Source organism: Peromyscus leucopus, chromosome 2 (genome assembly GCF_004664715.2).
Source record: "Peromyscus leucopus breed LL Stock chromosome 2, UCI_PerLeu_2.1, whole genome shotgun sequence".
NCBI lineage: Eukaryota > Metazoa > Chordata > Mammalia > Rodentia > Cricetidae > Peromyscus > Peromyscus leucopus.
The window spans coordinates 100,962,351-100,984,926 of NC_051064.1; the positions used below are offsets into that span (position 1 = coordinate 100,962,351).

A 22,576-nucleotide genomic window follows, 5' to 3' on the forward strand; every position below is an offset into this window, starting at 1 on the left:
CTTGCATGGAAGGTTTCTCTTTCCAGAAACTTAGTGTTAGCCTTCTAAATTTGATCGTAAAAATATTTACTTCCCCCAGGATTCTGGTGAGGCTTTAACTGTGATGGAGTGGGGAGAGCCATTTCAGTATTTGCAAAGGAAGAGTCCCTGAAATAACTCTGCTGACTGTGTTGTCTGTGATGATAGTGCCACCTCCAAGGTGGCAAAGACAAAGAAACTGAGCCCCACAAATTCCTAGGTGAAAGTTAGACTAGACAGCCGGGCTGCCTGACAATCAATGCTTGGATCAAATGCAGGGAACCGCCGGGCCTCGGGACTGGCCTGTGGGAGCTGCCGTCCTTCCGTGGACTCCCTCACCCTAGCCTCTTGCCCACACCCTTTCATTTGCGCCATCATCAGCTAATGTTTGTGAACTGTAGCAAAGGAAGTACTGTAGCTGAAAGTATGGATTTGTTCTGTTGCCTGTCTCCACACGTGGCGGGACCATCTGAAAGCACTTCTCCTTATTTATTACCTTGTTCCACAAGAGGGAGAAAACACAGACCACTGCACGCTGGGCCGGAGAAAAGGAAGAATTCAGTACAGGGCAGAGGCTCCCGGGAGCGACTGTGGTTCCGAATCACTGAGGTTGTTTTAGCATAATCCCGTGAAGGAGGAGACAGGAGCCATCTGTTGAGATGGTGCTTTATTACACAAAGCCCTCTACAGGCATCTCCAGATAGGCCCCTCCCAGGAGCTGCCATGGAGAGCCATTCTGCTGGCTGCTGAATGTCGCTGCTTCAAGGGCTCTCTGTCAAGCCCACTCTTGTTTATTTTGTGCCAGCGTTTCCTCAAAGTATGTGCTCTGAGGCTGCCAAATGTCCCTCCTGGTGTGAACTCAAAAAGTTCTGCTCCAAACTCCACTACTGCTCATTTCCTTCTAAAGTGCTGACTGTTTTCCTTGAAGTTGCTGGAGTGACTCTGAAACCTTAAAGGCCTCAGTGGGAAAGAGTAAAACCACAGATACACACAGGCCATTGTGCCTCGGGTCTGCCGGTTCTGATTTGCCAGCGTGGTTTGTACACCCAAACTGGCTGCAAGGGTTAAGTAAACTTCGTGGCTCGGGATGACTTCACAGCCCTGGAATTCTGCAAAGCCAGGATTCTCAGTACACTGTGGCTGGCCTTAGAATCTTTGGGTGTGAAATCCACTCTCAGCTGCTCAGCCTGTGCTCTGGTTCCTGCTGCATGGCTGCCGAATCTATTAAAGTCCAGCAGATGAATTGCCCTGGCTCTGCCACAAAGCCTGGCTGCCGGGTGGACTTCGGGTTCCTGAGTTGTTTGTCAATGGAGAGTGGCAGTGAATGGAACAGGCCTGTGCCTCAGCCTGGCATGAGGTGGCACCCTAGTGGCTGTTTCCTGCCTTGGGAATGTGCACTGTTGATATTCTCACACAGAAATCATGACAGAGTTCCGAATACAGTTCGTTTTCAAACTTCTTTCAAGTCCTTGGTATGGCTTCCAGCGCCCATACCCGAGCACATAGGTTTTCAGGCCAGAAGTTTTGTAAGAACCATTGACCACAGTCTAACTTGATGTAGCAGAAATACTGAAACAGAAATAACTCAGCTGAAAGCCACAGTAAGAAAATGAGACTTTGGTAGGAATAAGCTAACACTTGAAAATACAAATTGTCCTTACATGGAAAGACTAATAAAGACATGGATCTCAGATGAGAAGTCTCTAGTACCCCATCCTTTGGGGGTCACCACTTAAATAGTTGCAGTTCTTTCTATCTTTGCCGAAGCAGGAAAACTTAGAAACTTGTCTGAGCCGGCAGCCTGTTGGCTGTCTCTGTTAAGGCACACAATAACCATGATCATGGCACAGACATTATTTTTTAAATAATTTATATTCTTAAGCAAGGTCTTCATTTAAAAGAAACCATTTGGGTTTCAGCATTAAAGGAAGAAACAAAAAGATGATGATAAAAAATAGACTGCAGCCCCAGCACGAACAGTCACCATGACCTTGCCTTTGTTTGCCATTACACAATTCAATGGCAGGCCACTCAAACTATGCTCTCGATCAATATCCTATTAAAGCCGCACAAAAAGTCTCCATAAACTTAGTGGTTAGCTATGTTTATAAATGGAACTCGGCATAATTAGGTGGTCAATAGCGGGCTCCACCAGTAAGTTTAAAATGAACATCACACATCTTATGCGTAGAAACCAGAACCAGCCCTTCTGGAAGGAACGCATGGTGTGTAGTAGACAATAGGTTGGAAGGCCTTTTAAAAGATCAGGTCTACATACAAAATGCAGCTTCTAAAGAAAATCTGCTAAATAAGTTACATAATAGGAAATGCTGATCGGTCCCTTAATTTTTTTTTCAAGTCTAAGCTATTCTAAATGTATTACAGCATTGCTAATGCTTCATTTTCTAGTTTAAATCAAGCCCCCACACAGAGAGAAAATAATGAATGTTGCCACACTCTTAGGAAGAAAAAAAAATCAGTCTGTCTGGCTTAACTTAACAGATTTCCACCAGTATAATTCAATACAATTTAAAAATAAATGTTGAAATGGGATTATTTCTGAAGAATGCTTTGTCATACAGTTGTTTTTTGTTTTTTTTTTTTTTTCTTGACTCATTTGGGGTGAGTGTTTGGATAGAAAATCAGGAAGCAAATGGGATGGGCTGGCAGGACTAAGATTTTCTACAATTTCTTAAAAACCCCATTCACATATGGGTGGCTAAACTTGACTTCTATCCCATCCTCACCAACCGAAAGAGGGTGAGCTACTAAGGTGAGAGGTGACCCCACCCACATGTTGGCTTTGTCCTCAGCTGGCCCCGCCCTCCTATTAGACATGTGTGTGCCCTGTATTGGATATATGTCTTGGCCATTCATTGTATGTGGACTACTGTGCATGTTACAACTAGTGGGAGTGTGCTTCTGACACCGGGCGGCACTGTGCACAAGTGTCCTGTGCTCTCTGTTACACTTTGCTCTCGCAGGTCCTGGCCAGAGCTGCTGATGGCTGGGTTTGGTCCCTTTGTTCTCTATCCTTAACTGAAGCTTCTGCTAAGTTTACCAGATTCTGAGTGCTCTTATGAGAGACACTGGGTCTTGGGGAAAGAAACACACATGATACCTTAATGTACATTCTAATTTGTTGTCATGGTCTCTATTTGTGAGTCCATCAACTGCTGATCTTTTCTAAGTCGCTTCTGCTTATATTTTCTGTGTTTAGCACAGACTATCCATGATCAAAATGGCCGTATGGTGCCATGAATAGTTCAGGTTTTATAGTAGGGATGAAAGTTTAAAACTTAATAGCTATAGGACAATGGTCAGTGTTTATAATGCTGCTGGTCTGTGTTTCCTTCATAGGTTATAATCATTTATTTAGTACAAAATACTTAAAGTCCTGGCCATATGCTGAGCATAAATGATTATACCTCTCAGGAACATAGCAGAGGTAAAAGTAAGAGGATTCCTAATGTTGAATTACTGAGTGCTCAATATGATCATTACTGAATTAAGCCTTTGCCCTTGGTCATCTACTGTGTGTTCTTCAGCTGATCCTTGAGCTGACCACTATCAGCAAATTTATTTAAAAAATATGCACATGTATATGTAGTTGAAGTTTGTCTGTGTCCACCCAGCTCCTGCAGCTGCTCAGACCCAAATAAACACACAAAGGCTTATACTACTTATAAACTGTATGGCCATGGCAGGCTTCTTGCTATCTAGTTCTTATATCTTAAATTAACCCATTTATATTCATCTATAAGTTGCCACATGGCTTGTGGCTGGCTTACCGGTACTTTTACATCTTGCTTCCTCTGTGTCTGGCTGGTGACTCCTGACTCAGCCTTCCTGTTCCCAGAATTCTCTTCTCTGCTTGTCCCGCCTATACTATACTTCCTGCCTGGCCAATCAGTGTTTTATTTATCAAACAATCATCCACAGCAACTGGCCAATCAGCATTTTATTTATCAATCAATTAGAACAACATATTCACAGCATACAGAAAGACATCCCGGGCGAGAGATGTCACGTTAAGACACTGCTCTTCCGAACCAGTCAATCCCACACCACGGCGCTCACAACTGTCCATAACTGCAGTTCAGGAAACCCAACACCTTTCCACAGCAAAATAAAAAACCAATGCATGTAAAAACAAATAAATAATTAAAAAAAAAAGACATCCCCAGCATGTGTATAATTATGAATGACCAATTTTAGGATTGTGTTCTAATAATTAGTTATTACAACCATTATACTGCTCAGTTCAGTTAACTGTGACAGAATAAGAACATACCAGTACTGCTCTTCTTCATCTGTCTAGAACATTCTTAATCCTCATGGTTTTAGCTAAAGCCTACCTTTCTGAAGCATTCTGGGTAGCTAATGGGTATTTAATGGATAATAGGGTATTCAAAAATCCTCATTCTGAAATGAATGGGTTAACCATATCTTCATTTTAAATAATACATAAATCTGTAGTATTTAAAAATATGCTTCTATTTATGAGTAAAAATTCAGGAGATCACTACTGATAATACGTCCTTTAGTACATCTTTATTTGCTCATAAGCCTTGAAGAACAGATACTAATATCTAATGAGTAACACTGGGAGCTAAAAGCCTTCTTGTGATTTCCAAAAGCCTGATAGAAATCCCCTTTGCCCCACAATAAGGACCCAAAATGTACTGAGATTTGGTTTGGACTATCTGATTGTAGTTAACCCTTGAGGATTGGAAAGGCTGTTGATGACAGCCTGTAGGCATGTCTGGGATGAGACTGACTGAGCACACTCAGAAAAGCCCCACCACACATCAGATGCTAAGCTGAACCATCCAGTATATGATTAATAGGAGTACATAATTAACACCTAACAAGTGGAGAAGGAAAAATTAAGCAGTTCTTGCTGAAAATGATTCAGTTGTTTTATAGACAGGTTATTAGTGTGTTGTTAAGAAGGGACTCTGTTGATATAGCTAATGGTCAGTACCAGTGTACTCTTGGGATAGGAGCTTCTGTGTAGAAGCCCTACCATGGTTTATAAATCATTGTGGTAAAAAGGCCTTTTATGCCATCAAATCCATCCCCTGTCAAGAAGACTGAATCCCATTGCTGAGGCTGTATCTTATACTAAACGGGTACCACATCTGACTTCCACCAAAAGCTAAGGCAAGATGATGCTCTAAAATGCAGAAAATCAATTCCAGTCCCAAAGGCAGAAGCCACTAATGCAAGAGATCAGTCAGCATCCTTCACTGCCCCATGGCCACTCTCCTTGACCAAGTGTGAGCTGCTGCATCCAGGAGAGCACAAGCTACAATTTCTTGTGCTGAAGACCTGGAGAAGAAGAAAGGGGGCACACAAGTCCTGCTACTTAAGGTGATAATTTATCTCATGAAACACATCTCCCCGGTGCCCATGAGACAGCAAAGACCAGGAGAGCAGGCATGTGGCTCCCTGTTTCTTTAGGTAGATATCTAGAAATACCTGGCATTAAATCCCTGTGCTATTTCTGAACCCTTTGCTAAGCATCACTGTTTATTTTCTCATTTGAAAATGAGAACAATGTTAATATAGTCCCTAGGGGTAGTATAGGATAAAATTATATATTTTATGTACATATCTGACACCTAATAAAAGTCAGCAGACAGAAGTCCTTTGCTGTTTTCATTAACATGCTCATATGATTTTTAGTTCAATCAGTAAACATTTGTTACACATGCAATCTGTGAAATGACCTATGCTGTGTGTTAAGAGGGATATGTAAATAAGTAGGAGATAGCTCATCCTCCATAGAGATTATGTCTGAGTCCCTCAAGCTTCAAAATTTACCTTCTGCACAAGACTTACCATATGCACAAAAGTGCCTGCGTAGGAAGAGCTTACTAGTTAAACTTACAGTAGTTATCTGTTACAGGTCAACCTTCATGATTCAGAGTGGAATACAACACAATGTCAGTGAATTCAGTCTATTTTAATAAAATTGAAACCTCTTTCATAAATAAAAATTTGTGTTTACATCTCTCTTTTTGCTAATACCTTCCACACACACACACACCCCGACACACACACACTCATCCACAAGTTCCTTAACTTGTGTCCACAAGGCACGACTGTGTGAATGAGGTGATCTGTGTGTGCTAGCAACTGCCTTTGCCGGGTTAAAAGCATTCTGTTGGCTTTTGGCACCTAGCACTATATTTCAGAAAAAGCATTGCTTCTATCTTTTAATAGCAGGCAAGCTCGTTTCACATAGAGGGAAATCCATGTTTTAGTTCAGTGCTTTCCTTTTCTGTTCCTGTCTGAAAATCCTTACTCCCAGCTTGCATTTGGCCCCTCCTTTAAAAACAGGGGTAGAAAAGGGAGATCAGCACAGGGTTTACAGACCAGAAATCTGCTTGGCAAAGGAGTTGCTGAAGACTGTGGTGTAGAAGCTGCAGAGAAAGTACCTTTATGATTGATTTCCATTCAAGTCAGACTGACTGCAGCGTGGTCATTTTTCTAGCCCATAACTGCTCACACTGCAGCAGTCTGCTATCTGCAGGGCGTCTGAATTATAGCAGTCTATGTCCGTGTTACCTCTTACACAAATTACTTACACTGGTTTCTTTTTCCATGCAAATTCATCAGTTTTACAGCCCCTTCATAGCACAGTCAGGAAACTCTGGCAGAGAACACAAATTGATAAAATGAGTTAATTTTACTATACTTATTTTTTTCTTTCTAAAAGCCCTCTCTTTTAGGCAGTGTTCAGGAAACATATTACAGTAAAAAGGAGATAACAAAGGAGTTGGATTTTCTTGCCATAAATTACTTTCCAAGTTAATTTCCTTTAACGATGATTCCAGATTCGCCAGTTTTCATAGCATTGTGTGTCTCACAACTGAGCCTTTGATGGAAAGAAGAACAAGTATTTTCCCATGTTCACTCCTTTTGTGGCAGTGACATGGACTTTCTTATAGGACCTTTGCCAGTGGAATGCAAAACAACATGAAATTGTCCCGGCATAGAACTGTGTGCTATTGTTGGCGTCCCCAGCCCCCAGTCTAAAGTGCAAGCTCCAAGCTCTCTGGGAAGGTTTTTGGTCATACAATTGAAAGAAAAAGATGTCTTAATTTTTCATAGTTATTTTACCAGTTAGAAATGGAGTGCTGAGTCCTCGTAGGCTTTGGAAGGGATTTATGGCCGTTATTTCTTTTTTTTCCCCTTTGTGTATGTTGGGGGAGGGAGCATGCAGATCTGAGGGAAGGAGAGTTGTGATGTCTGATCCCTAGAATGCAAGCCTCTCCAGGGCAGAGGGTTTCATGTCCTGTCTACTGTTTTTAAGCATATGAAGCAATGCCTAAGGTACCAAAGGGGCTCTTTAATTACGCATTGTGTCCCATGAAATGCAGCTTCTGTGTGCCTTCAACTAGAGGCTGGACACATGGGTAGACATTTTGATAATGCTTCCTGCCAGTTCTTGTCAAACAGGCCATAAGCTCAGCACCATCATCTCCCAGGCAGAAGAGCCTGGAAATTTGGATAGAATGTTTTTTTTTCCCATAGTCCTCTCTTTCCAGCAATGCAACCCTGAGCAGATTGTCTCTGGTGGATGGCAGAAGTTCAATAACCACAGCCCTATCCAACTGCTAATGTGTACAGAAGAGCAGGTCATCAAGAGGGTTGGCTACTGAAGTAACCCCTTTCTTCCAATAGCCCACATTACTATAATGATGCCTTAATAGCAAACCATTTATTAAGAAATGACACAGAGTACATTCTACTCATGACAGGAAAGAGGGGGAAGGGAAATGCATGGCTTAGAAATAACATCTGAAGGCACAATTTTCAAAGTTAACCTTTTGAGAAAAACTCCTTGGTGAACAAGATACTTAGGCTAGAGTAATTGCAGTATTGCTTAAGAAACAGGGGCCTCTTCCTCTACTTATGCACATTTATAGAATACACTTTCATTTTTACTCCAAGTTGAGGGAGGTGAATGGGGCTGATAACCATTTCCTTAATTCAATGTGTATTTATTGATCTTCAACTGTCTACACAAAGGGTAGTGAGCTGTTGAGGGGCACAGAGGCAGTTCTGGGATATGGATGACTTAAGGTCAGGTGGTCTGATCTGTCTTCATGACTTGGGGACATCGTTCCATCTCTTTGTGCCTCGGTTCCTTCCTAGTGGCACTGTGAGGATTAAATGGAAGGATGTGCTTAATGATCTTAGCCTAGCAGCTGGCCCATGAAAAACTGCTTAAGAGTGTGGTGATGATGATGATGATGATGATGTGATGATGATGATGGTGGTGGTAATGGTAATGCTAGGAGCCAGTTTTGCATGTTTATCATAAGTACTATGATATGGTACTATATGGCTATAGTACTTCCTAAATACATGGTCTCCTAAGGTCTCCAGAAACCTTCTCACAGTTTCCTTATGGTGTTCTCTCTTCATTGCTTATCAAAGGCTCTGCCTGTTCTCCACATGGGAGGCTCTGAGAGTGCTGTGCTTGTTATAGCGACACTGTGACAGAAAACCTGCACTTAGATGTGAGGCCCTCTCCTAGCCAGTCACAAGGTGACCCTACATACAGTATGCGCTGCATGCATGGAGAGTGATGTAAACATGTGTGTGCAAGGACTTCCCATAGAAGGCACAGTTGGGGTCCCTGCATTGTTAGGATGATTTAACCTGGGCTGAGAAGCTCATTCTCGTTTTCGATTCAGGAATGCTTTAAAATTTTAGATGTGCGTGTTTGCCAGTCACTCCCCATGGCCACTGAGCACTTTGGACCAGGCTATCTGGAGCCTTTGCTGCGTTCCCCATCACTGTGAACTACATGGATCACAGGAGGTCAATACTGGGCACATAGGGAACATGTATGTGGACCGAATTATTTTAAATCTGTGGAGAGGTAGTGCACCATATTTACGTATGCATGTTTCTTCCTTCACAAATGCTGACTCTCTTGATATTTTAAACAGCGAACAGAGTTTGAAAAAGACATTTTCCTAGGATGAGCCGCACAGTACATGAAGTGTTCAGTGGAGCAGTGCCAGTGTCCACCACTCCGTAGATGCCTCTGAGTTCTCGCACTCAGTTCAGGCCAGGCCTTGCTACTCATCCTCACTCTGATTACAGCAGCCAGCTGCAGGAGGATCTCACCTTTTCCTCTGTGCTCAGGGGCGAGAAAGCTTCCCCACCAAGTCAAGGCCTCAGCTCCACTCTGAAATTTGTGGAGAAAATCTAGATTCCCACATTTGACACTGGCATGCCTTTTCATTTTCTCTAGTTACCAAGACACATGACTGTAGGTGCCAGGAGACACAAGGCCTTAAGAGGACCTGTCATGTTACTAATGTATCAGGCAGCGATGGTAATGATGAGTGACATGGGCCATCTTGCATAATGGCCCATTTCATACATAAAATATTGTGGAATAAAAGATGAAATTATGCAAATAAATTGAACACAAAAGCAAATGATAGAACGACTAGCAGCATTATTGAGTGGAAATCTGTTTACACTATTGTCAATATGAGCTAAAGCGCCCCCTTTTACTAAAGCCTGTTACTGAGACAGGTGTTTGATTTTCAGTTTTCCATGTCTTAGTAAAGAATTGTTTTTACATGACAGCTAAGCTGGAGATTTAGTCATTGCTATCAGTCAACTCAATGTATATTCTTAGGAACGGCTCTATTCCTGACTCACTTAAGGCACGATACAGTTCATCCTGCCTCCCAAGCACCAATCCTGAGAAGCGCCCGTTCCTGTCACAGTGAACTGCCAAATATTACTAATACCTGGCTCCTCCTGGCCATCCTTTTAGATCATCTCACCTCATCTTCTTGTTTAAATGACATCGCTGCCTCTGGTTTTACTAACTCGATTCTTCAACCACCCCTTCTCTCCCACGCTTCCTCTCGTGAGTGAGAGATATTTCTAGATTATAAATGCAAAATTGATGGTATCCCCATAGGCTGCTGGCCCTTCTTTGTCTAGTGAATAAAACTCAGCCCAGCCACCTGCACATATGACACGTGTTTATTGATTGCCTCCGGCTGCCAGGGCTGATGCTTAGACAGTGGTGATCTCACTGCAAATGCTTTCTGTTCCCAGGGATGAGAAGTGCATCAGCGGTTCACAAACTTGTGATGTTCCACACTCAAATCTGTGCTTCTTAAAGAAAAATGCCAGATCCTTCATGGCCTAACCTTAGCCATCCATTGTGACTCTACTTGAGCTATGTCCTTTTCACTCTGTGTCACACTATGACGCAAGCTGTCAGAAGCCCAGTCAACATCTTCTGTTCTCTTTAGGTTAGTCACTCTACCCAGAATTCCTCCTTCCCTCCCAGTTGCGTGTGTCCTCCTGTCCCTTCAGCATCCTCTGTGGGTGCATTTCCTCAGGGCTTTTACCTTCTTGAGTGTCTTCTTCTCAAGCTGGGTGAGACACTCACTGCTGATGCCAGTTTCAGAATGACTGTCTAAAGGCTTCTCAGCTATCTCTACCTTAATCTGCCAGGTTCTCGTGTAGTGTGTTCATGGGTGATGACCATATCTCTGATCGACATGTCTTCTTCTCTCAGCAGTTATTGGTGATAGCAGTGCTCCATAATCATTTCCTGAGTAAAATCTGGGCTCGTGATGCTCCTAATTATCTTTTCTCCTGACAGGTATTAGTGTATTGAATGTATTTATCTACATATATGGGCTTAATATGTACAGTGTATATTAGTATACCATCTACTGTACTGCTTTTACATAATATTTCAAAAAGACTTCTTGAACTGATAGTCCTTCTGTGGAATTTACAGTTTTAAAAGAAGATTGTTAGATGTGATTAATTAATTCAAAAAGTATTTATTAAGCTACTGTAGGCAAGGCATCTAGAAGCAGGAAGACATAAAAATACAGGCAATCATATCTCAGAAATGATCCACTATAAAGATAATAAATAGGTCAGTGTTATAGAATCAGAAGTTGGCAAAAAAATCTTCTATAAAGTGTGGGTAGCAAATACTTTGGCTTCACAGGCCATGTGATCCCATTGGAGCTGCAGTTCTTGCTATCATGGCAGCGTGCAGTGAAGGTGTATGCAATCAGTATTTCTCTGGAAAGTCATAACTTATACACACACACACACACACACACACACACACACACACACCAAAAGATATGTGTGCAGGCAGTTCATGTGCCATAAAGCAAAGAGAATGCACATATTTCACATTGCAGGAAATAGGAAATGGAGACCTCGATGGATGGATTCACTCTCATTAAAATTCAGAATTCCAAAATACAGATAAGGAGAAGCTGTTGGGATCAAAGTGAGAAAACATAGGGAAAATTTGAGGCAGTCATTTAAAAAACATCTAAGACTAAAACATGAGAGGTATTTTCATTTAAACCACCCAGGAATGCCATAAGCTTGGTGACAGTTTACTATTACAAAAAAAGAAAAAGATAAAAGGCACATCGGAAAGAATATGACTTTTTGGTATGGACCGTTTTTATTGTCAATGTTCCTTTGAAGTCACAGTTTATTAGTGATTATTCTGGATAAGCTTTGCAGATAAATGCAAACAGAAAATGTGTTCCATGCCACACTAACGTAGGTTCTTGTTGCTCTTGGATTCACAGGACTTAACTTACGGCTTGTTTGGTCTCCTCTCTCTAGCACCCATAGCTGCAGGAACTGGCCCCAACTTTTCTCTCTCCGATTTGGAAAGTTCTTCATACTACAGCATGAGTCCAGGAGCAATGAGGAGGTCTCTACCCAGCACATCCTCTACCAGGTAAGTGGATTGGTGGCCTCAGAAGAGGCTAAAACATGGAAAAGGCACACCTTGATCTTGAACTCTGTGCATGCTGGGTATTCAGCAATGTGTCTATAACGATAGGGGTACAAAATTAGTGGGTTAAGCCTCAATAGGCTGTCTCATGAGAGAGCCAAAGCAAATATACATGAGACAAATGGCAAGTTACACACACACACACACACACACACACACACACGCGCGCGCGCGCGCGCACGCACCAGCAAGAAAAAACAATCACTTCAGTTATATGCCATGAAATAAGCATGATTTGAACAGGCTTTGTCCAAAGGGTAAGGTGCTCAACTCTGAATGCTAGTTTGCTTTAAGGTATCTGGATGAGGGATAACATGAGCCAAGACATGGAGAAGAGCAATAATGAATGTAGCATATTCCCTGGCAAAGATGGATGGACTTGACTGGGGGAGAAGAGGAGAGTGCTCTGGCTTGGTTGGCATATGGTGGGAACTGACACCAGCCTAAGCACCCTGGCCACAACCTTCTTAGCCTGCTGGGCCCCAGAAGTCCCCAAATCCAGTCTGTTGAAGTTTCCCAAAGCTACAACTGATTTGGTATCCTGGTATGAGGTTATAAAAGAAATGCAGGTGAGGGCCGGGCGGTGGTGGCGCACACCTTTAATCTCAGCACTCGGGAGGCAGAGGCAGGCGGATCTCTGTGAGTTCGAGGCCAGCCTGGGCTACCAAGTGAGCTCTAGGAAAGGCGCAAAGCTACACAGAGAAACCCTGTCTGAAAAACAAAAAAAAAAAAAAAAAAAAAAAGAAAGAAAGAAATGCAGGTCAGATAGCAGGATGGGGCCATCCTTTGGACCCAGGTGGTCCGGGAGGCCTTAAAAAGCCCAAGTTGGAAAGCACAGCTCACTATGAGTGCCAGGCTTCCCAATCCCCTGAGGTAGCCATCAGAGCCAACATCTGGAGAAGCACTTTGCGAGACCCTGCGGTCTCTAGATAACCTGGACCACGGGCAGGGGATTAGGCATCAGAGCCATGGTGTTCCTTTACAAATTGGCTTTAGCACTGGACTGTGACAACAAAGGAAGGAGCAGAGCAGGACTGCCAATCACGCTTGTGGACTTTGCAGAAAAACATTTATCAAATGTGATTTCTGTTAAAGCAAGTACAGACATTTATGATTTAAAATACTGCCCAGAGTGTGGGAGGCCAGCTCACCTCTATGACCAGTGTCTTAAAACATCACCTTGAAGATGAATCAGGCTGCCGTGTCTAACACTGTATATATGCCTTCGTCTTCAGCATTGTTTAAATGTTCTTCTTAGTTCATTACAGTATCACCTCCACAAGGAAACAAGAGTCCCCAGTCCCAAATGCATTCACAACAGAAGAGGGGGATTGCGAATACATTTGGGTGTTAATACACTTGGAGGGTTTTGAATATTTGCTGCTGGAAGAGACAGTGTGCTCAGCCAACAATAAAAGCTTTGTAAATACTTATGGGCAGTGCTTAATTTAAAAGTGCACGGGTGGCTTGTTTTTCATATGTCAGCCACTGTCCCATGGACCTCTTTAGCAGTATCCCCCTTACCTCCCATCCCTCCATATGCTCCAAGCTCTGTTCTGTGATTTTATGTTGTGACCTGTGGTTGAAAGGCTGATTATTGTCATGTAAGAGGCTAATTCTTTTATTCTGTCATTCTCCTATTCTGCAAATAACTAGTCCCAATAAGGAGCTAATTCAGTAATATTTGGGCCTCTTCCTGGGATGTTTTTTATTTAGTTATTTGTTAGTGTGTATGTGTGTGTGTGTGTGTGTGTGTGTGAGAGAGAGAGAGAGAGAGAGAGAGAGAGAGAGAGAGAGAGAGAGAGAGAGAGAGAGAGAGAACAATCAGGTGCATGCTTGCACAGGTGTACAGTGGACGTCAAAAGAACAGTTTAGGAGCCAGTTCCTCCTTTCACCTTTACATGTGTTTCCCAGAAGGAACTCAAGTTATCAGGCTTACCCAGCATGCACTTTACCTGCTGAGGCATCTCACTGCCTGCCCTAAGGTGAGTTTTTTAAAAAAGCCCTTCAATATATAGACTCAACAGAATTATCTGTTACACATTAGAAAATATGCCTTGAAGAATGTCCCAGATTGACACACAACAGTTTTAGTCATCTCCAGCAGACTGTCTTGCCATTGTAGCCGTGGAGCCACCAGAGCACAGAGTAGCTGAGCAACTTGCCAGGGCCACAGCCCTGGTAAAGACAGGGTCACCGTTCAAATTCAGGTCTTCTGTAATTTACAAACCATAGTTATTTACACCGAATTGTCTTAGCAGTAATGCTGTACCCAAGAACCATAGAGTGTAGGATCCTAGCAAATCAGTGTCTTGAATCTCCACCTTACCAAGGTCCATAGTAGCCACTGTCTGGATATTGTTACTCTATTAGTGGCCTAAGCCTGTCTTTCCTCACAGTCTGGTTCTATGTCCCTTGAATGACAGTGTCTCACTTTTCCAACTCATAAGCAAACAATGAGCACCAAGTATTTTTACTTGGTACTTTGGGCACAAAAACAAACCAGAGCTTTGTAGAAATGTTCAGATTGGTTTATGTGAACCCTCAGTAAGGGAATGGTTTTGCCTTGTGGATACAGAAGAAGGTAGGTCTCACATAGCACATAGTAGGAAGCATGCAGTAGAAATCTTCGTGTTAGACAGTCAGGAGCAAGAGACAGAATCAAGGACTAGATCATTTACAAAAGTTAAGAAATAAGTAAAAAAAAAAAAAAGCGTGATCTGTGTTTCCCATATGCTTTATATTGTTCTAGGATGAGCATCTCCAAAATCATAGGAAAGTTGGGTAAAAATAGAAGTAAGGGTTTTATTCTAAAGAACTTTGTCAAGATAGTCATCCATGTGCAGTTCATGGGATCTGTAAACTGTGTCTCAGAAGCCCCTTGCCTATTCTTCCTAGCACTGCCAACTTTCCTCCTGCCTGGGTCCTCTTCTCCTTCTCTCCACACTTCCATCTTTGCAGATGCTGAGCCTGTGTCCACCCTGCACGTCCTGGTACGCAAGCTCAGGTGTGAACTGTAATCATACGGTGTCCCCACCTGTACAGTTCATACCTGAATTTTATTAGAGCACTCCCAAGGAAAACCAAAGCTTTAGAACTCAGAAAAATACTTAACAATGGGAGAGCAACATCAGTGGAATTGACCTCTAGGGTTGGATCTCATTGACTATAGATGCTTGGATGATCCTTTATCACGTGTGCTCACAGAAGCTTTTGAGCACTTAAAATAATCTGTCACTGGAGTAGACACAAGATCAAAAAACCGATACTGATAAAAAAAAAAAAAAAGGTGGAGAATTCGTAGGTTGTCAGCCAGGATGAGGTAGAACTTTCTGGTGATGTCACCTGTACTTCTGGTTCCCAAGACCACAAAGTTCAGTTTCTCTGAACGTCTCCGTGGTGGGGATAGAATCCAGAGCCAGGTAAATGGTGGTATCCTGATACACGTGTGAGGGAGGAAAGGGGTCTAGGGAAGGATGGTTAGGAACCAGAAGATGCAGAATCTCCTGAGAAGTTAATCTGCTACTCCTCAAGTGATGTCAGCCTGCACCTGTGCCCCCTGAGCACAGCTAGGAACTTGGTTCAGTAAGCACCTCAAGTCTATGCTTGCATATCACAAATGCCATTGTAAAACAGGTAGTAAGTTGTGTAGGATGCAATTGTGAAGGATTCAAATTATTCCTCTTGGTCGTCCAGATACATAAGACTCATTGTCATAATATAAGAATCATAGGCCGGGTGGTGGTGGTGGACACCTTTAATCCCAGCACTCGGGCAGGTGGATCTTTGTGAGTTCAAGGCCAGTCTGGTCTACAGAGCAAGATCCAGAAAAGGCGCAAAGCTACACAGAGAAACTCTGTCTTGAAAAACAAAACAAAACAAAGAATCATGGAATATCAAGGCAGCACAGTTCCCCTGAAAAAAAAAAAAAAGGCATAATCTCATCCCCACAACTCTTACAGTCTTACCAGAACATGCAAGTCTGGTTTTTGATTGACTGGAGTATACTGGGGAATTTCAACCAACTTACAGTCTTCTAAGTTGCAAGTGATTTCAGGTGGCCAGCAGTTTTAAAAATACAAGTATTACTAAGTGTAGAGGAAGAAGCCAGGCCCCATGTGGAAAGTAGGGAACTCCTTATTAGATCAGGAACCCTGACCAAGAGATTTACTTTAAATGTGGCCCTTAGCTTCCTGCTTGAAGGCAAGAAGGGGAACCATCTGGTTAGATCTCTTGTATTTTCCACTAAAAGAGAAAATAGAATTGCATTTAGAGACACTAGGGTTTTCTGGTTTTTATATATTGGAATTAGTTTTCTGTGTGTATTATGTATAATCTCAAATAAAGGACATGCCTTCGATACATTTTACATAAAACAGAAAAGGTTTTCAAGTGCTTATTTTTCACCAAACTTCAAGAAAAAGGAAGATGATTAACTAGGCAGTTCCAGACCTGTCCTTGAGTCCTAAATTAGCATGGTAACGTAGGGTTGCTTCCAGGTAATCTGGTTTTAATGAGACTAGAACTTAAAACCTAAGAACATTGGACCACCCACATGAATGATTTTAATTTCTTACCTAAATCGTGTCCTGTGCATTTTAAAATTAAGATTGTGGCAGTAACATTATCTCCCCTTCTCCAGGTTAATACCCCTCCCTTTTCCTGCTGCCTTCCCAGGTCCATATTCTGCACTCTTAGCCACTTTTCCATAATGTAACTCCCATGTCACACCTATGTAGAGGGCTTCAGAAGTCTTTGTTGCTTGTAGGATAAAGTCCAGATTTACAGTATCATCTTTGGCCTCCATGTTTTTCTTCTGTTGGGCCCCCCACCCCATTGGTCTCAGCATCTCAGAAGCAATTTTCTGTGTATCACACCTGGCTTCTGCCACTGCTGCCAGACACCTGCTCTTGGGGTGATACTCGGTGCCTAGTGACCTTTATGCCATGAGCTCAGCAGTGAGGGTGGATGCTGCCCTGTCTTTTCTCTGCTGTGATCCCAGGGGGGCCAGACATCACCCTCTTCAGTTCTGAGGCACGAAAGTGTCATGGGACAAAGGAAAATCCCAAGGTTAGAAAAAAAAAAAAAAACTTATGAAGCTTGAGACAATGGCAGTTTGCCAGAAAATACAGAGGGTTTTAATATTTTTAAAAATGATAATAGTGCCTGAGTTGTGCGTTAGTGGATTACCAGTCTACCTTAGCCATTTCCTGTTCCTGTTGCCATCTCATTAGCCCTTACAGACAGCTCAGGAGCCCCTCTGCTCTGAGAAGTCCTTCTGAAGCTCCAGTGTCAGTACCAGTGTCCCTCCATCTGCAGCCTGTGCGTGCATGGTCCCTTCATGCCCCCTCTGTTTCTCTTGGGCCTCTCCATCTCTGTTCATGGAGAGCCATGTTTGACCTGCCACACCATTCTCCATTTCCATGCCACTTCCGCTGGCATGGAGGAACTACACCACCAGTGTGTGATGAATGAAACCCAGGGAGAGATCTGCCTCCTGACACGTGGGCAGGTTTCCCAGCCGTCACTGCCCAGGGCGGGAGGTCTGCCCACGCAGCAGTGTGTTGCTGGCACTCTCAGTATGGTCAGCTAGCGCGGGAATACGCCATGGGTCATGTTTCATTCTAACCCTCAAGCTTCATGGTGGGAAGGTTCTTCAGTAGTTCTTCAGCTGGAAGGAAAGAGATTATATCGCGGAAGTTCCTTGGCCTTCCTCCGCAGAAACCAAGTCTTCAGTCACACATGTGAAATAAAATGTCACTTTGCTCATCTCTGTGTCGAAGGACATAAAAGTCCCTAGACCACTGTATGTCTGTGCCCTTCCTAACTGCTATTTTTAGCCATTCTCTTTGGCATTTTATCTCAGTGCCTAAAGGAGTAGCTGGACTAACTACACGGAGATCTAGTAAATATCCTTTTTTAATAAACAAATCCAAGTGGAAGATGGAAAGTGCCCCCCCACCCCCACCCCCGACACAAAGCAATCAAAGAATTCCTAGAAGGATAACGAGCCCTGCTTTTTATTTACTTACTTTTAACCCGGGGGCCTTCTGCACGGAGTTGAATAGGTTTCTAGACACGCGGCTAACGGCTTGCCCTAAGTCACATCTGTGGAGACAGGATACTTGGGCTTCCTAAGTGGACGCCAAAGCAGGAGCCAGACACCAGCTCCCTAAAGCAAAACGGCACCCGCCGCATAGAGGTGGTGGCAACAACTCCATCAGTAAGGATGAAGCCGGCGCCTGGACGCATAGGCCAAGCGTGTGTACCACATCCAGTAACTTGCCCAACTCCAGAAGAACCTGCAGCACTGCACTTTTTTTTTTTCCACGAAGCATCCAGAAGAAAGGTGGTTTAGAGTGCTTGGAAACATGCATTTCTTTTCTTCTTTTTCTTTCAGCTCTACAAAGCGCCTCAAGTCTGTGGAGGATGAAATGGACAGTCCTGGTGAAGAACCGTTTTACACAGGCCAAGGGCGCTCCCCGGGGAGCGGCAGTCAGTCCAGTGGATGGCACGAAGTAGAACCAGGTGAGCGGGGAGAGTCACGAGAGTGCACGTGACTGCGTTGTCACACTCAGGCCAGAGTGGCCGCCGCCGAGAACAGCAGGTGTAACTGAAGTGAAAGACAGAGGAGAGAGGGTGTCGTCTCCCTCGGGGGCTGTCCCCTGCACTTGGAGGCCACACGCATCCTTCCATTTGGCTTTGGTTGTTTGTTGCACTGAGATCCCACTATGTTACCCACAGTGGACGCAAGGTCCAGGCTCCAGTGTTCCTCCGGCCTCCGCCTCTTGAGTAGCCAGGATGGCCGTTTTCTTTTGCTTTCATATGGACACTCTTTTCATTTTGTCTTTTTTAAAGTATACTCTAGTACTCATAAGAAAATTATCAATTTTTCCAACTGTGTGGATAGCAGTGTGGAGCAGAACAAGTCTCCTGTGTTGCAGATTATGACTGGATTTTTATAACATCAGAACGTTTGGGGTTTGTTTGTTTGTTTTTTGTTTTGTTTTGTTTTGTTTTTTGTTTTTTTGTTTTTCCTTTTCTTGTTGCTGGCTCTCGTCGTGATTGTTTAAACACCATAGCCACCGTTATGTCCATCTGCACTAACCTGAGTACGTTCCTGTTGGTCTCACCTTGGGGTCGTCAGGTAGTGGCTGTAGAATCTCAGAGCAGTTCTGACATCAGCACTTCTGGAGACCTTAATGTCTGCCCTCCACGTGGCTTAGGGGAATGGGCTCCAATGCCTCCGTCAATTCAAGTCAGCTGGGTGAGAGGATAGAGGGGTTTGAGAATCATCTAAAGTGCGATCTTTGCTTCAGTGACAGGGCTGTGTGGTTATAGTTAGACGACACGACCTCCCTGTAAAACACAACCTGACAGTAGTAATAGCTGTTTCAGTGCTCTTGAGGATGAAGTAAGGTGATCTGTATTGTCCACTTAAGAATTATACCCAGCACAGAGTGATACGGCAAGAGAGAGAGAAAGAAAGAGAACAAATTCTCCAGCCATCCCTCCCCACTCTGGTCTCAAAGTAACTGCCTGCAAGAACAGACGGGCACCAAGAAAATCTTGGAACTAGCCCCTCATCTTCAAAGCTTACACCTCCCTCTCCTCCCCAACAGTTTTTCAATATACAAACGCTACAGCTGTAGATGGCTTTATATGACTCTAAAGGAGCCGCAGAAGGGAGATTTTAGGGTGATGGGACCATCTGGATCCCGATTATGGGAGTTTCCATAATCGATATAATGTCTGACATTCACAGAAGTATGTGCCTCCTCCCTACCTTAGTTCTTTCTATCCTAATTAAAAACAAGTAACAGTAAACCCCCAAGCCCTATTGGGTGGGTTTTTTAAATCTTGTCCCTTTATGAAAATGTGAAACTCCTGTGTGATTTTCTTCTGCCCAGTGCCCGCACACAGTTCATCCGGTCACCCCTTCAGCAATCTTCGGTGGAAATTTCTGGATTAAGTATGATGCCACTTCTGAGAACTCAAGGGTAGATGAGGAGGCGGTGGCTCCTGCTTTCAGGGGATTTAGAGCAGGCGTGGAATCAGAAGCAGACCATCTCAGTGTTGTGAGGAACACAGGGGTGATAAGATCCTCTGGGGTCCTCGTTTGCCCATGTCACCCACACAGCACTCCGGCGTGGACATTTTTCTCTGCAGGCTGTACTTCACAAAGGTCCACTCAGAGCTCAGCTAGCCTAAAGTGCCTGAGAGGTAAAGCAGGTCAGGCGAGAACGCAAATGCTGGCTTCCGTTGCCAGCACACCGTGCCCTCTGTGTAGCGCTGATGAAAAGTTCACGTGTATTAAAAAAATTAAAAGATGGAAAACTGTTTTGAGCCCCCTTTAAAGTTAGTCCTAACTTTCCTGGTTCAGCCAAAGTTAGCGTCAAGTCTATATCCAGGTGTGGTCCATTTGTGCTGGGGTGCTATATGCACCTGCCCCACGTGTGCTAAAGCTGGCTTATGATATTAATCGACACAAAGCCCCTCACAGTGAGCCCAGCCTTTCCAGCCTCCTCTGCTTCTTCTCTGGCGTATTTAGGGACTGTGAGGGCTGGTTGAGCAGAATACTTTGCCCTAATAATTCTTTCATTCCAAGTGGTTCATACCTACACATTACGAGTCAAATAATTATAAATCCTGACATCTGTATCTCCACACCCCTTGCAGCCATCAGAAAGTTAAGTTTAATGGTTAAATCCTCTTTGCACGGAGAGATTTTTTCCTTTCCTTCTTCTTAAAGAAATTGTGTTCCTGAAGGGATTGCCCATTGTCTGTCCTTGTTTCATTAAAGAAAAATGCAATCTCATGGCATGTATTTGTGGGGGCAGGAGAGCACAGTGGATAAATTTATATTTGGCCATATTCAGCATCGAAAGTCATAATTGAAACAGGGCCTGAGGGGACATTAAAACACAACTGAGGGATGGTGCACATGTTCATGGCGACTTTGGTGTCATTAGCTCACACCAGCCACTTTAAATGGATAATTTATGCTGCCAGATGGTCCTTTTTGGGGATTTTCCATCAAGCCCAATCCCCTTTTTGGCACAGAGTACACCTTTATGTTGTTCCCACACTTATCCGGGCCTCCATAGCTTTTCCCCAGGGGTACAGTTAATTAAGTGGGAGGCTTTTAGTGGTTCACTCATGTAAATTGCCTTCAGAAATATGTTGGGAATTATGTATATCCAAATGCATGGGCAGCCTGCGCTTGGGATAATTCTCTCAAACAAGTATGAAGGGCACCGGGTTTATGCTTCTGGTGTGGTACAGGAAGTACGGCTCTACTCACGCTCCTCTCCAGGAGCTGGGTGTCTGGGATAGGCCTCCCTGGGTTTCCAGGGCTCCCTAACTACAGAGGCCTGAAGGTGACCAGGAGAGACTTCCTTGAGCCCAGGAAGATGTTGGAAAGTGAAACAGTCCAGACATGCAGTGAGTTACATGCCTATTTTTCAAATGTCTTCGGTAGTATCCTGGTCCCCGTTGGTTTATCTCAGCACTTTTGGTACACAGCTCTGCCTGTCTGCAGCAGCACACAGGAGATGAAGCTCGTCGGAAACCCTAGACAGGCTAGAGCTGGCTTCTGCTTCTCTCAGTGCTAACTGCATTCCCTCCACTTGGTTTCGTTTCCCTGTTGTCTCAAAACTTGTTCGGTTTGGATCTGTATCTTGTCATGCACTGTGACGTGAGTGAGCCCTGTGAAATTCTGTCCATCAGAATTCACATACCATCAATGGCTGTTCAGCCACACAAGTGAAAAGTTGCCAATGAGATGATAATGCAAATAAATTATCAGGAAGGAAAGCAGCAGGCTGTGCAGTCATTGGCTGAGGCAGAGTTCTGGTTCGGTGCCTGAGTGCGACTGTGCACCAGTGTGGATTTTCAATCGATGGTCTTGAAAAGGTGCAGACTCTGGTGTGTGTTAGTAAGTTAGTTAGTTATTTAGTTTGTTTGTTTGTTTGTTTGTTTGTTTTGTGAGCAGCTTGCCTAAGCTCACACTGCTGGCATGTCTGTGGCCAGGATCTGTCTTTCAGATCAAAGTTGACTCCAGGATATAAGTTTGTTTCTGTATTTAACCTCTTTAGCATGATTACTTATGCTAATGTTTCAAGATCTGTGTTCCAGACTCATACCATAATAAATAGTAAATAACTCACTAGAAAGACCTGAAAATTCCCTGTGTTCTTTATCTCAAACTCTTATCATGGAACCTAGGTCAGGAAAAAAAAGATATGACCTACTAAATACACATGGAACAGTATATATAAGCAGAATATTAACTGTTAATGGTGAAATATCTGTCATGTCATCCATAAAATCAAATAATCCCCAGCATTTAGGACTTGTTCAGATGCTCTGTCAGAGAGGCTCTCAGTAGCTGCTGGCCTTGTATCCTCATCCACCATCTCATTCATCGCCCCTCTCGATGCCTTAGCCATGCTCCAGCTACTGTTGCTCTCTTCTCACCCTAGAATATGCACTCCATCAGAGTGTGACTGAGTCCATCTGTTACACTGCTGCGTCCCTAAAACCCGCAACAGTGTGTAGAACATAATAGGTGTTCAATAAATATTGACGGAATGAAGCAGAGCGATTGGAGCTTTCTTCTATACTTGACAGCAGAATTTGCTGCCAACAACCCTCTAAAAAATTGGTATTTTCTATATTTTTAACCTGCAGGCTTCCAGTCAAATCTAATTACTA

General features: G+C 43.5%; 1 protein-coding gene across 7 annotated transcripts in view; it reads left to right on the forward strand.

Moving 5' to 3' along the window:
• Window positions 1-22,576, forward strand: part of Nfia (nuclear factor I A) — a 542,815-nt gene that overhangs the window by 428,118 nt on the left and 92,121 nt on the right. For all 7 annotated transcript variants that reach the window (XM_028870284.2, XM_028870283.2, XM_028870288.2 and 4 more), the window contains exons 5-6: window positions 11,686-11,803; window positions 18,261-18,388. In XM_028870284.2, the coding sequence (XP_028726117.1) occupies window positions 11,686-11,803; window positions 18,261-18,388 (246 nt within the window). The remainder of the gene's footprint in view (window positions 1-11,685; window positions 11,804-18,260; window positions 18,389-22,576) is intronic.